Source organism: Canis lupus, chromosome 8 (assembly GCF_011100685.1).
Source record: "Canis lupus familiaris isolate Mischka breed German Shepherd chromosome 8, alternate assembly UU_Cfam_GSD_1.0, whole genome shotgun sequence".
NCBI lineage: Eukaryota > Metazoa > Chordata > Mammalia > Carnivora > Canidae > Canis > Canis lupus.
This window is the reverse complement of record NC_049229.1, coordinates 1805417-1818531: the sequence shown is the minus strand read 5'-3', so window position 1 is coordinate 1818531 and position 13115 is coordinate 1805417. Positions and strand designations below refer to the sequence as shown.

Below are 13115 nucleotides of genomic sequence, written 5' to 3'. Positions count from 1 at the left end.
GGGATCCCTGGGCGGCGCAGTGGTTTAGTGCCTGCCCTTGGCCCAGGGTGCGATCCTGGAGACCCGGGATCGAATCTCACGTCGGGCTCCTGGTGCATGGAGCTTGCTTCTCCCTCTGCCTATGTCTCTGCCTCTCTCTCTCTGTGTGTGTGACTATCACAAATAAATAAAAATAAAAAAAAATATCCTGGTTTCACCGGGTAGGAGTTGTGCATGCTTTCTGACCAATCCCAAAAGGCCAGGGGGTGTAACTGGGTTGGAAAGACGTAGAAGTGATTACCCTGACATCTAAGATGGGGAAGTGGGAAAGAAGCATGGGGGCAAAAGAAAGCAGATCTTGTAGACATCCTCCCTGTCCAGCCTGGTTCCGGTTTCTTCCAAGAAGCCTCCCATATCAGCCTGCCCTTGAACAAAGCTCTCTCTTTGCACTTCTAGAGCACCTGTTGATGTGCAATGTGCTCAGCACGTCACCACCGCTCACCTTTAGCTATTTGCCTGAAGCTGGTGTTGAAATTTTTTTTGTTTGTGAAGAAATTATTTTTTTAAAATTTTTATTTATTTATGATAGTCACAGAGAGAGAGGCAGAGACATAGGCAGAGGGAGAAGCAGGCTCCATGCACCGGGAGCCCGACGTGGGATTCGATCCCGGGTCTCCAGGATCGTGCCCTGGGCTAAAGGCAGGCGCCAAACCGCTGCGCCACCCAGGGATCCCTGGTGTTGAAATTTAAGAGCACAGTTGGCCCTCGGGTTTCTGAATGGACTGTAGGTAGCTAGGCCCTGGGCAGGCAGACCTGTGAATCCGGCTGATGGCCAACCATGCACCTGGTAAGCATGCCTGAGAAAGCGTCCAGGTTCTTGGAGAGCAGGAGGCGCCCTACAGAATCCCCCCTGCAGTCATTGGAGGGCGCTGTCTATTGGTTTCGGAAACCTATAACCCTCCTCCTTCGTTGAGATCCCTACATGCTCTTCCCCGCTGGACGCTGCAGGACAGAGGTTGATGGCGTTTGCCATCTAACCCCACACACGCTTCCCCTCTGGCCTCCCAGTGGGTCACCAGCATCCGAGTCCTCCGCTTCTGCCCGCGCACACGCCTGGACTACATTTCCCAGTCTCCCCTGCAGCTGGGCGTGGCCACGCGACAGGGCTCGAGCCAATGGCATGCAAGCACGGGCGACACGCTCACTTCCGGGCAGGCCGCGGGGAGACCCGCCCTCAGACTTCCGGCCTGCCGTCGGCCGGCCTCCCCTCGGAAGCGGGCGTCGCCTGCTCGCCGCTGGGCGCCTGCGCCGGCCGGGCCGGGGGGCTCCGTGCTGCCGAGGGCCGAGGGCCGAGGGCCGAGGGCCGAGGGGCCCGCACAGGAGCGGGGCGCGAGCCTCCCCTGGGCTTGAGCCCTGGCACTCTCGCTGCTGTGGCCGCCGGCTCGTGGTCCCGCTCCAGCTCGCACCGCGCGGCTCTCCACGCCGGGTCGCCCGGCACCGCGACTGCTCGTTGTCCGCCCCGCCCCGGGAGGTGAGCTCGGGGCGCGGGGCGGGGCCGCGGGGCGGGGGTGGGGGCGGGGCCGCGGGGCGGGGCGGGGCGGGGCCGCGGGGCCCTGACGGCAGGGAAGCCAAGCCCCCGTCCCCCGTTTGTGCCGCAGGGACCCTCCACTCGGGGCTCTGATGCCCACTGCTCGCCCACGGGACCAGCCCGAGCCCTCTCCGTCTCCCTCTCCTGACGCCCCCCGTGGTCCTGCCCGCCGGTCGGCGTGGCCCGGGTCCCTCCCACCTCCGCCTCCGCCTCCACCTCCACCTCCACCTCCACCGTGACCCCTGACCCGTGACCCCTGACCCCTGCCCGGCTCCACGGGCAGCCTCGGGCCGGGGCTGCTTCCTCTGCGCGTCCTCCCGGCGGCGTCGGGCACAGGTGCTTCCTAGAAACAGCTGCTCCAAGATACTTCATAAATGTCTCTAAAGCATCTATGACATTATATCATGTTCTACAAATACATAATATTTATGAAATGCTGAATACGTGTTTTGTTGTCTTCTTTAACTCTTTTCGCTCCATTCTTTTTAAAGATTTTATCTATTTATTCATGAGAGACACAGCGAGAGGCAGAGACACGGGCCGAGGGAGAAGCTCCCTGTGGGGAGCCCCATGTGGGACCTGATCCCGGGACTCCAGGACCGCGCCCTGGGCTGAAGGCGGCGCTCAACCTCTGAGCCACCCAGGCGACCCCGCTCTACTTCTAACTAAGGATAAAAAGCTTCCCACAACCCCATGGGTTTATCAGAGGGCCTAAGCTGATGCCTGGATTGATCTGTAGGTTCTCCTAACTTCTAGGCTTCTTGGATCTTAACACCTTAATACCCGTAAGGGGCCTGGACCCTTTCATTGTGCATCAGTACAAATCTGCCCTTGACCGGAGGCCTCACAACATTTTCCCACCAGTGCCCAGGCCTGCTCCTGGCAGCCCTGTGCACACCCAGGGTTTCTGTCTTCCAAAGCGCTTGCCCGTTTGACCTTTGCAAAGGCCCCGTGACTCAGGCAGGACAGTGATAGTCACTATGTGCACGTAACCCACAAGAAAAGAGGCTCAGGGAAGGTGACCAACTTGTGCTTGCGTGTGTGCTGGGCTGTCTCTAGGACCAAGGACCCAGACAATTCCTCTCGTTCTCCCCCCTTTCTCCAGCCTGAGCTAACAAAAAGACACCTCACAGAGACCAACAGGAAGCCAGGCCAACACGCCGGGACATGGCAGGTGATGGAAGCTCGCACCGACTTGACTGGTAAACTGAGTTTACAACAGACCTGGCCAGATAACTTCAGGGGACTGAACATTTGTCCCTCTTCTAATTTTAAACCCCTCTGGCCTGATGGGAGTGTCTGTGGTTACAGGGTGTAGCAGCTGCTGCTGCTGCTACTGTGTGGTCAGGGCCACCACAGGAAGACAGGTACTTACTTGATTTTTCTTCTTTAACCGTGTATTCGAGCACTTTGGACGAGCTCTCATTCGGGGAAGGGAAGTGGACACAGAGCACCAGATGCTTCAAGCTGCTATCCTGACAGACCAGGAATGTCTGCAACGGAAGAAGGGCGGGGGAGCTCCATGAACCAAAGATTTGGGTGGAGGTTAGAAAGACAGCAGTGGGTTGGAAGTCATCCAGAACGTTCCAGAAACAAGGAGGCAGGGTGGGGAACGGCATTCTGCCTAAGAGTCCTGTGTCACCTGGCCCATGTCCCCCCTGGCTCCTGAGTCCCAGTTTCTCATCTGGCTACAGAGGGGTCCACTTAAATCAATGCTTCCCAAAGAATTCTGTGTTGCAGACACAGAGTTTGGAGGAGTGTTTAAAACGCGGGTTCCTGGGCCCCACCCCTGGGATGCTGGGTGGGTTGGTGGGGCCCCAGGATCAGGGGATTCTGATACGGGCGGTGGTCCTGCCTCTGCTCTTAGAAAAGCTCTAAGGCACAGGGAGTCATATTGATTTTCCACTTGCACCCCAGCACGTATGCTTACCTCCACCCTCGTCCCAACCTGGGATCTAAGCCTCTCCCACTCAGGCCCCTAGTGCCTGGCCAGAGCTTGGAAAACCGGGACTCTGCCCAAACTTCTGAGGTGAGGCTGGGGAGCCACTAGGGCAGCCCCACTGATGTGGCCCGGGCATGAGAGGCTCTGGAGAAGCACCGCGGTGGCCCTTGGTTCCCCCCCCCCCCCCCATAGCACACTGCCCTCCCAGTGATGCTTCCTGTTCTCTGCCATTGTTCCTGAGGACTGTTATTATCACGTGGCTACATTATTAGAGTTGTTAATACAACATAATAACATTATTGCCTCCCTTGTCTGCCTCCTGCCTTAACCCTGGGTGATGATAGATCCCGTGATCTCACGTAGTTCTTTTATTAAAGCTATGGGGGGATATTATTATCCCCATTTTATATGTAGAGAGAGGCAGTAACACCCAAGGTCACTAGGCTAGTTAGTAAGTGCTGGAGCTGGGATTTGAGCTCAGGCCCTGTGACCCGGATCCGGGCCCTCCATCACCCCCAGACCCCCGGTGCTCTGCTCAGCCCTGAAAGACCACATCTCCTTGGAGCGCAGTGACATCTTGAGCCCATTGGTCACTGAGCTGTGGTTGAAAGTTTACAGCCCCCCCCCTCCTGGAGCAGGGCAGGGTGGAGAGGGTGTGAGAACCTAGAGCAGATAGGAGGACGAGGGAGCACGGGGCAAAGGGGAGGGGTAGGTTTCTGGGGGTGGAAATGCAGGTGCGATGCTGCCTACAGATACATCCCCACCTGGAAGGTGGCCCTCCCTAGGGGACCCGACAGGAGGCCAGCTCACCTCTAGAAGCCTCCTTGGCCCCTGCCCACAGAGAGGATGCCTGAGGCCTCGGCCCAGCTGGCCCTACCCCAAGCTGTGGCCATCACTGAACTGACACGTTCACCCAAACCCGGTCTGACCCCAGGAACATGCTGTCCTCCAAAGGAAAAGAGGTCACCTGGCCTCTTCCTCGGAGGTGCAAGGTCAGGCTGCCTGCTGCCCACCAGGCCGCTGGGAACTAGCAGCGTGTGAGGCCAGGAGAGGGCGCATCTGGGCATGGGGGGGGGGGTGAGTGCGGTGTCATGAAAAGATGTGGTTTTTGTCCCCGGTTCCTGGCACAGAGCTTCAGAAATCCTTGGAATTTCCTGAGCGATAAGTGTTTTTTATTATTTATAATGAGTTGCTTTAGACCATACCTGGGTTCACACTGCTATGACTCATGGGGGGCCTGCTATGACTCATGGGGGGTGGCCACAGCAAAGGGGGGACCGGGAACACACAAGAGGGTTGGACTGCCAGCTCTACCTCGGCCTTGGGGCCGGGAGAGCCATGCACGTGGGATGCCACCATGTAGGTCTGCTGCGTCAGGAGGGGGCCTCAGTGGAAGCTGGGGCTCAGTGTGCTTGGAGATGCCTGGGTGGTGAGCCCCTGGAGGTGCCTGCACTCCGCAGTGCAGGATGTGGGGGCCTGCTCCCCTCGCCACCGGACCCCCCTCATCCCCCCTATTTGTCAGCTCTGTGGCTCGGTCCTTCAGAATAATGGGGTCGGGAGATCTGCGGTCCCACCTGGAACTCTGGGAGCAGGGCCTGGGGGAGGCCTGAACGGGAGCCAGTGGCGTCCCAGGAAGGCCAACAGAGCAGACCCAGACCCCTGATCCTGAGCCAGGATGGGCGCTGAGGCCAGTGCTCCAAACTGCAACCAAAATTGGGCGGTTTCTGCCTTTGTAGGGAAAGCACCCCCTTTACACGTTGTGGTGCGTGTGGGGGGCCACGTGCCCGGGCGGGTCCCAGTGCAGAGGTCCTCAAGTGGCCCAGAGCTGCCTTTCTCCATTCTCTGGTGTCAGGAATGGCACAGTTTTCAAACTACAGGTCATGACCCATGAATGCGAATGCCTCCGACTAGGTTTATTCTTTCAGACTAAAATGTAAGAGAACAGAAGAGAAGAAGGATGCCTGCGGGACGGACGGACTCTGTCAGAGAGGAAAGGAGAGGGAGACAGAGACCTACGAAGGGCCTGGGCCCCAGTCTAATGAGTAAGTGTCTTATTTCTTACTCCACTGGCGGGGCCTCCTCCCTCCACCGTCGGAGCCGCACTGCTCTCCCCGACGGGCAGCGATGAGCACTCACTGGCCCGGGCAGGGGCCTCCTGGACGCCGTCCTGCAAACTGATGGGCCCTCTCACAGCCCCACGCGCTGATTTCTGGGTTTCCTCACTCTGCTGACATGTCGGCCCTCGCGTGCCACTGAGAGAAAGGAGAGGAGGCGGGAGCCTGCGGGCAGGGCCCTCTCCAGCTGGCAGGACCTGTGGCCTGTCACAACCTGTATTTCTCTCGGGCTCCCAGAGGGCCCTGGGCAGCCAGCTGGGAGCTCCTCGGCCCTGGGTCACTGTGGGGCCTCCCTGAGCCTTCTGCTCTCATTTGTCACCAGACCACCCAGCAGACACAAGAAAGGAAGTAATTGCAACACCACACAGGAAGCCCCCGGTGGGATAATCAGGTCCAAACAGATGCCCCCTCAAGAATCATTCTCCGTGTGCCCCCCACCCCCCACAGCCGGGCTGTCTGTCAGTCTCCGGGTCTCAGGTTCCACGGGGAACTGGGGGTCAGTGTGCCACATGCATGGGGTTACCGGGGATCTCCTGGGCAGTGGTTCAACGATGGGAGGAGCTGGGACAGAACAGTGCCTCACACCTGTGCTCTCTGTGGCCTCCCGCCCTCCCACCACCTCCCTCCTCACTCTCCATCCTTGACAGGTGAAGACGCGGGGCATGGGGAAGCTAGATCACCCAGGGCCGTGCACATGGGACACGGGCCCGGGTGCCACTGCGAGCAACTCGCTCCTGTACCGCTGTCATGTCTGTGTCATCTACTCACTGGGGGGCAGGGGTGTACACGGGGGGAGGGAAGCCCACCAGGCAGGGTGCTGACAGGTGCCTGGCCCCGCCTAACCCCTGTCCTGTGGCCACAGAGCCACCCGGAGCACTTCCTTGTGCTATGGCTAAGGCCTGGGGCTCTTACCTCCAAAGCAAGATAAGGCACTGGGGGGATGAGGGGGTGCAGTGAGGGGAGGCTGCGAGCTAGTGGGGGCAGGTGGAAGCTGGAGGAGACCCCTGATCCCACCTGCCCACGTAGTGGGGGGAAGGGGGTGCTGACCCCCAACGGTCTGCCCGGCCACAGTCCTATGGAACAAGTGGGTCAGTTCTGTGTTCCCCTGGGGGAGGGTTAGCTGCCCAGCCGGTCACACAGTCACATTTGGGAAACATCTGCCCTCAGCACCCCAGACGCGGTGTCACTGTGCAGCAAAGAGGACTAATGCAGTGACCCGCGGGCCTCCTCGTTGTGGCGAATCACCTCTGCTTCACTTGACAGTCCAGCCCGAGTCCAGCCAGAACAAGACCACCTGTATGACCTGCCGGTGAGACCCTCACCCCCCCACCCATGTGACCTGCCCGTGAGCCCCTCGCTCCCCGTGTGACCTGCCTGTGAGCCCCTCGCCCCCTGTGTGACCTGCCCATGGGCCCCTTGCCCCCACTCCCAGGGGCCACGGCTCATCACCTAAGGAGAGGTGGGGCCTGATGGGGGTGGCAGGGGCTGCAGGGGAGCTTGGCTCCTACACCCTTGGGGGATTCCGTGTACCAGTTCCTCAAGCCACCTTGACTTCTCTTTCTCCCTTGTGCAGCTGTAGCTTTTGGGAGCTGCAGTGGGAGCCAAATCCCAGCTCCGCTACACGCCAGCCGTGGATCATGGACAAGCAGCCTTTCGTTCTCCAAGTCTCAGTTTCCTCGTGTGAGCATGAGTGTGATAATATCCACCTCCCAGAGCTGCCTGTGAGAACTGCTGACTGTGTACGGAAAGCACCTGATGCCAAGTGTGCCTTGAATAACAAACACTGATAATCTTCATTGTTCCAGTAGACTGCTACCATCTACTGAGCACAAAGCCACAGGCTAACATGTTTATAGGCGTTATCTCATTTGCTAGATAATTATTAGTGAGGTGATTATTATGTATCTTTCCCCCAAGTCAGAGATGGGAAAGAGGGACTCACAGGCCGTTCCGCTAGGTGCTAGATTAAAAATAGCCACAAATCCTTTGCAGCACCTCTCATCCAACTTCCCCAGCCCTGGATGGGGTGGCCTTCAGTCTTGTTTCCACCAAAAGAAAGTGACAGACATAGCCCTGTGGGGTTGCAAGCCTAGGCTTTGAGGCGGGTCAGCTCCCCTGAGTGCTCCAGGCCAGTTTTGGGACCATGGGTGTCACGTGAGGCCACCAGAGTGAGTCTGCTGGGGTCACGTGGCACAGCCCCAAGGGCAGGCAGCCCCGTGAGCTGCCAGTGGACTGTGGCTGTGCAGCTGACCCCAGTGAGACCAGCAGTGGAACTGCTCAGCAGAACTCAGCCCCAGCTGCTAACCCACGGAATCGCAAGCACATCCAATGGTGACCATCTGAAGCCACTGAATTTTGAAGTGATTTGTTATGCACCGTAGCTGATGATACAGCCATCAGGATGGACGTGGGCCTGATCCATTGGGGACCCCCCTCCTTCTATGAGGTGCTGAGTAGGGATCCCCAGAGCTCAGGGGCGGGGACTTGGAAGGCTGGCGATGCACCCAGTGTCCCGCTCTCCAGCCAGAGGAACCAAGACCCAGAGATGAAAGACCTCCCAGGTCACATCAATTGTGAGCTGCAGAGCTAGGACAAGAACGTAAGGCCGTGACCTTCAGGCCAGGGTTATGAGCGCCACCATACACGGCTTCCAACCCACCCGGCCCGTCGAGCGCCACCCAAGCGTGTGTCTGCCAGGCGTCAGGCAAGAGGATGTAGGTACCTTACAGCAGCCACCTCCCGGAGACTTAAAGGGTTTTACCCAATGTACAGATAAGAAAAGCAGGGGGAGAGGGAGAGGGGAACATTCAGAGTGGTGGGCCTTGGGGCCCCTCCTCAGACAACTTCAGCCCAAGTCTCTGGAGCCGGACACTCTGAGTTCAGGCCTCAGCTTGGCGACGCTGAGCTGTGCGGTCACCCTGGGGCTGCTTCTTCCTCTGGGAAAGGGGATCCTTGTAGCTCCTGCCACAGACGGTCGCTGTCAGTCAGCTCCCCAAGGACTAGTCTTTTCCATTTCTTGCCAACTGACCCCAGTTCTAGTCTGGGTGCTGATGTATCAGCCTCAGGAGGATTTCATCAAAGCCAATCAGGCTGTTCTCCTTCTTGCCATTCACCCCCTTTCCCAGCCTCCCTTGCAGCTAGGGGTGACCAAAAAGGATCTGAAAAAATAGCTGTTCCCTGATGAAAAGACTGAACCTAGGAGAAGAAAGCCTTTTGCCTGTGACCTCCTGCCTTTGAATGGGCAAGATGGCTGGAACTGCAGCTGCCGTTTTGTCACCACAAAGTGACAAATCAGGAGGACAGAAAGCCAACACTTTGAAGATGGAGGACAGAACAGTGAAAAGACCCTGGGTTCCACAGACATCACTCAGCTGCGAACCTAACCCTGGGCCCCACCGTCCAGATTTCTCATTAGGGGAGCAAAAGGAGCTCTCTGGCTGAAGCTGCCATAGGCTAGGTTTGCTGTGGCTTAACGCCGAAAGGATTCCCAGCTGACCCAGGACCTCAAAGGATTATTAGAAGAACTGCACAGGTGCCTTGAGTAGAATGCCTGCTACATAGTAAGCCCTTGGGACATGGGGTCTCCCTTCCCCAGGGCCCCTCTACCTGCCTTGAGTCCTGAGGACAGAAGCCCCCACCACGGGGTTCACGGATGGCTCCCTGAGTCGGGGGAGTGTGACGACACACCAGGCACCCGCGTCAGCAGCTCCAGACTCCAGGCCTCAGCCAGAGGGAAGGGAGAGGCCCGAGGTGGGCAGTGAGGGAACGTGAGGTGACAGGCAGCCCCCGGGGGCCTTTCTGGTACCTGCCTGTGGCCCGGCCAGGCTGACAGCAGAAGAGCCCACAGCCATGCCCCCTGTGCCACCCTCCCTCCACCACAGCTCCTAAGTGTTCCCTGGTGAACCAGGCCATCGACATGCCTCGCCATGCCCCAGGGCCCTCACTCAGCCTCCCTCCTCCGTGGGACCAGCACCGCCTGGCGCCCTGGGGAGCCGACCCCTGAGTCAGCCCGCTGCTATTCCCCCTTCCCCCCACCCCCGCCCCGTGCGCCTCCCCAGTAGCCTGCTTCAGGAACTCCCAGAAAGCAGAAGAATGCCTGCCCCACTGGACAAACCAACCGGAGATGCCCACTCTGGGGGGTCCAGGTTTCCTTGGAGCTAGGATTGTCCTGCCTGCGCCCCCCACAACGACCGTGGGGTGGAGGTCAGAGCGCTGGGTGGCACAGCAGGACACGCGGCGTCCCTCCTGGTTCCCACCCTGACTCACTGTGTCCTTGGCAGGTCACTTCCCCTCTCTGAGCTGGCTTTTCCAGTCTAGTGAGGGCGGCGGGGGGCAGGGTCCCAGGACTCCTTTTTTCTAGAAGATTCTCTCCCAGATCAGTGCCCCAGGGTCTTTCGCAGCCCCCGAGAGGCTGGCATTGAGTTTCCCGGGGAAATGCGTGCAGTCCCCGAGGCTGGAGCAGCCGGCTGTAGGAGCCTCGCCCTGTCTACCTCTGGCTGTGGTCGAGGGTGGTGGTGGGGGAGACCAACTGAGTCCCACAACAGTTGGGCCAGAATATGCTTAGGGAGAGAGTTATGCAGCCTCTGCATGCCCCTCCTCCTCTCCAAGTAAATATATAGAAACCCAGAGCTCAGCGCACGAGAAATGATTTTACTTTTACTACCCATTTTTGGGTGGGATGATCTAGAGCTGTCTGCTTGTCTATTTTGGTTATGTTAGGACTATTTTCCAGCTCCTCGAGGAGGGAAACTTTCCAATCATGCCCATCGGAGCTGGAACAGAAGTGGCTGCTGCTTCTCAGAAGCCACAAGCTCAGAGGCTGCCATGCTGCTGGAGGCAGGGGTCTGGCGGCCCCGTGGAGAGCCCCCTCCGGACCCGTGTGGCCCACCTTTCCCATGACTGTAGCATGGCACAGGGTGAAGTGTCGCCACCACCAAGGGAGTCTTTAAAACATGCCACTGCTGCCTATGCCTTCTCCAAGCCAAAAAAACCCACAAATAGCATTTCTGGGAATGAGGCCGAGACATGGTATGTACATATTTTTTCAAGCCTTTGAAGACAGTCAGTTGGTGAGTTCAAGTCACACTCTAGTGTTTAGCAGCCGTTCCACGTGGGGCAGGCTCCTTACCATCGTAGCTGAGTTTCCTCGCCGATAAAATAGGAAGCCGGCCCCCTGTTCTGCAGGGCTATTGGCAAGATGAGAGATGGTGCCCAATGCAGTGGACCAGGGAGCTGTAGGCTGCGCCCTTCTCCCTGACCCCAGTCCTTGAAGGGGCAAGAGAGGGGCTGCGCTGATGCTTTTGCCCAACTCATCTCAAACGGGATTGGCATTCCCTGGGCTCACACCTGGGGAAAGTGTCTGGAACCACTTACCCAGTGGGTCTGTATCACCACACAGGCTACCCCAGCTCCTGAGCTAGCCCCTGCTACAAAAAGGGATCTTACAGGAGACTTCTTCCATTCTCAGCTATCTTTTGTCCTCCACGCTGTGGCTTTACAGCAGTGATGAACACATTTGACACCATTTCTCTTGCTTTCTCATGTTATTCTCTAATAAGAGGAACCAGGGCTCCTTGGAGAAATGGCTGACCCAGGACCAGGGCCAGAAACAAGACAATCCTGGAGCATGCAGTGTCAGTAAGTAAGGAAGCGCTCCAAAAACCACACTCACACCCATGCAACGATGGGCAGGTGTCAGAGGGTCCCAACGAGCACCCGATGGCCAAAGCTGGAACAACGTGAGTAACCCGATAATTAAGGTACTGCTGGATCACAACCCAAAGCAGAAAAGCAGTATCCATGCGGCCCTACCCTGCTGCTACAAGTAAAGAGTGGCACGAATAAATAAATGGACAGACAAATCTCTTGTGCAGAAGAACTCCAAATAATGGACGCAGATCATCGAGGATGCTCCACTCCCTGAGGGTGGGCTGTGCCGTATAAGATGGGGGCACAGGGGGAACCTGGCAGGCAGGGGGTCGGCCAGGGGCCCCAAGTCAACATGAGCGTGGAGCAGTAAGTCACACAGGTAGTCGGCACCTCTGATGCCAGGTGATGAGCACAGCACTTTACTGCTGGGGTCTTCCTCCCCCAAACTGCGAACTCTGGTCTAACCATCAATAAATCCCACTGAAGGACCCCTCCCCCCGACAAAAGTACCTCACAATACCTCTATTCCTCCAAACCGTCAAGGCCATCGAAACACAAAACAAGTCTGAGAAACTGTCACAGTCAGGAGGGGCCCGAGGGGCCGCGATGACGACATGCAAGATGTGCCCTGCATGAGAGGCAGCCACAGGGAGAGGCCATGAGGGAGGAGCTACGGGTTCTCCTTGACACAGGTGCGTCACCGTGGCCTCAGTGACTGTGACAAACGTATCCTACCAGCGTGAGGTGCCCGCAGCCAGAATCAGGTGAGGGGTGTCTGGGAACTCCCTCAATTATCTTTGCAACTTTGCTGTAAATCTAACGTTTCTACAATCAAACTTTAAAAACAAAAACAAAACAAAACCCCACCGTTTCGGTGCGGAATGAATAAAGGTGGCTGTTTGACTGCCTTGCTTCTGGACACACAAAGATCAAACGTGGGCCAGTATGTTCCCAAACCTTATCAGAGAAGCAGGCTGCAGGGAGGGAGGTGGGATGGGGTTGGTCACAGAGATACTAGGGGGACAAAGGAGCTGGACGCCTGGTCCCCTGACCATTTGCCTCCCCATCCGGCGGGGCGGGGGCTGTCCAGGCCAAGGGCGTCCAAGGTGAAGGCCTCGCAGCTCTTCCAGCCCGGGGGCCGCCGCAGCGTGTGCAACTTGAGAAGCGAGACCAGCAGGGCACTGGCTGAGCTTCAGGCCGCTGGCTGTGCGGGACGAGGCTGCCGGCTAAGGGCCCCCCCAGGGGCACGGCCTGCGGGCACTGCTCTCGCTGGCAAGGGAGTGAGCCTCTCTGTACCTCTGCGTCCTCGGCCGTCTGTGAGGACCCGAGCAACACCCACCACCTGACAGAAATCGCTGCGGGTGGAGAAGACCACAAGTACAGCTCTGGGTGGACGCTGGCCAACTGTTCTCAGCAGAGCGGGCACGGAAGGCTCTGTTTCTGCCTGAAAACAGGCGTGAGGAGTCGGGGTGAGGGCAGAGGGCAGGGAAGGCCACACAGGGTTTGTCTGCCGTGGTGCTGGGTCCCCTGCTCCTAAGGGTGGCCCGGCCCCTCAGAGCCGCAGAGCTGCTCTCGCTCCCAGAACACAGGTGTCACTTTAAGGAAGCTTCCTATTGGCCATGCTCAGCTCCCAGGTGGTGGGGACCCGCTTCCTGTGCTCCCCAGAAGCAGCCCTATGCTCCCTGCCACCCTTCATTTGTTCTAAGGGGCCATCGGAGCCAGGCCCGCTGCATCCCCGCGCCTGTGACGTCCCTGACCTGCTGGGTCCCTGACCTGCCGCGTCCCCAGACCTGCTGTGTCCCCAGACCCTCCACATCCTCAGACCCGTTGCATCCCCAGACAC

At 58.3% G+C, this 13115-nt stretch overlaps 1 protein-coding gene and 1 long non-coding RNA gene across 3 annotated transcripts in view; one reads left to right on the top strand and one right to left on the bottom strand.

Annotated features, from left to right (window-relative positions):
• Positions 1-13115, bottom strand: part of RIN3 (Ras and Rab interactor 3) — a 104175-nt gene that overhangs the window by 56040 nt on the left and 35020 nt on the right. Inside the window, exon 3 of one of the 2 annotated variants that reach the window (XM_038544123.1) lies at positions 2943-3060. The exons of the other annotated variant lie outside the window; for it this stretch is intronic. Coding sequence (XP_038400051.1) covers positions 2943-3060 — 118 coding nt within the window. The remainder of the gene's footprint in view (positions 1-2942; positions 3061-13115) is intronic. 2 annotated transcript variants of the gene reach the window in all.
• Positions 1272-12197, top strand: LOC119872805. Its single transcript, XR_005363011.1, has 5 exons — positions 1272-1510; positions 1638-3112; positions 5435-5551; positions 6791-6932; positions 7197-12197. It is a non-coding gene; the product is annotated as an uncharacterized LOC119872805 (long non-coding RNA).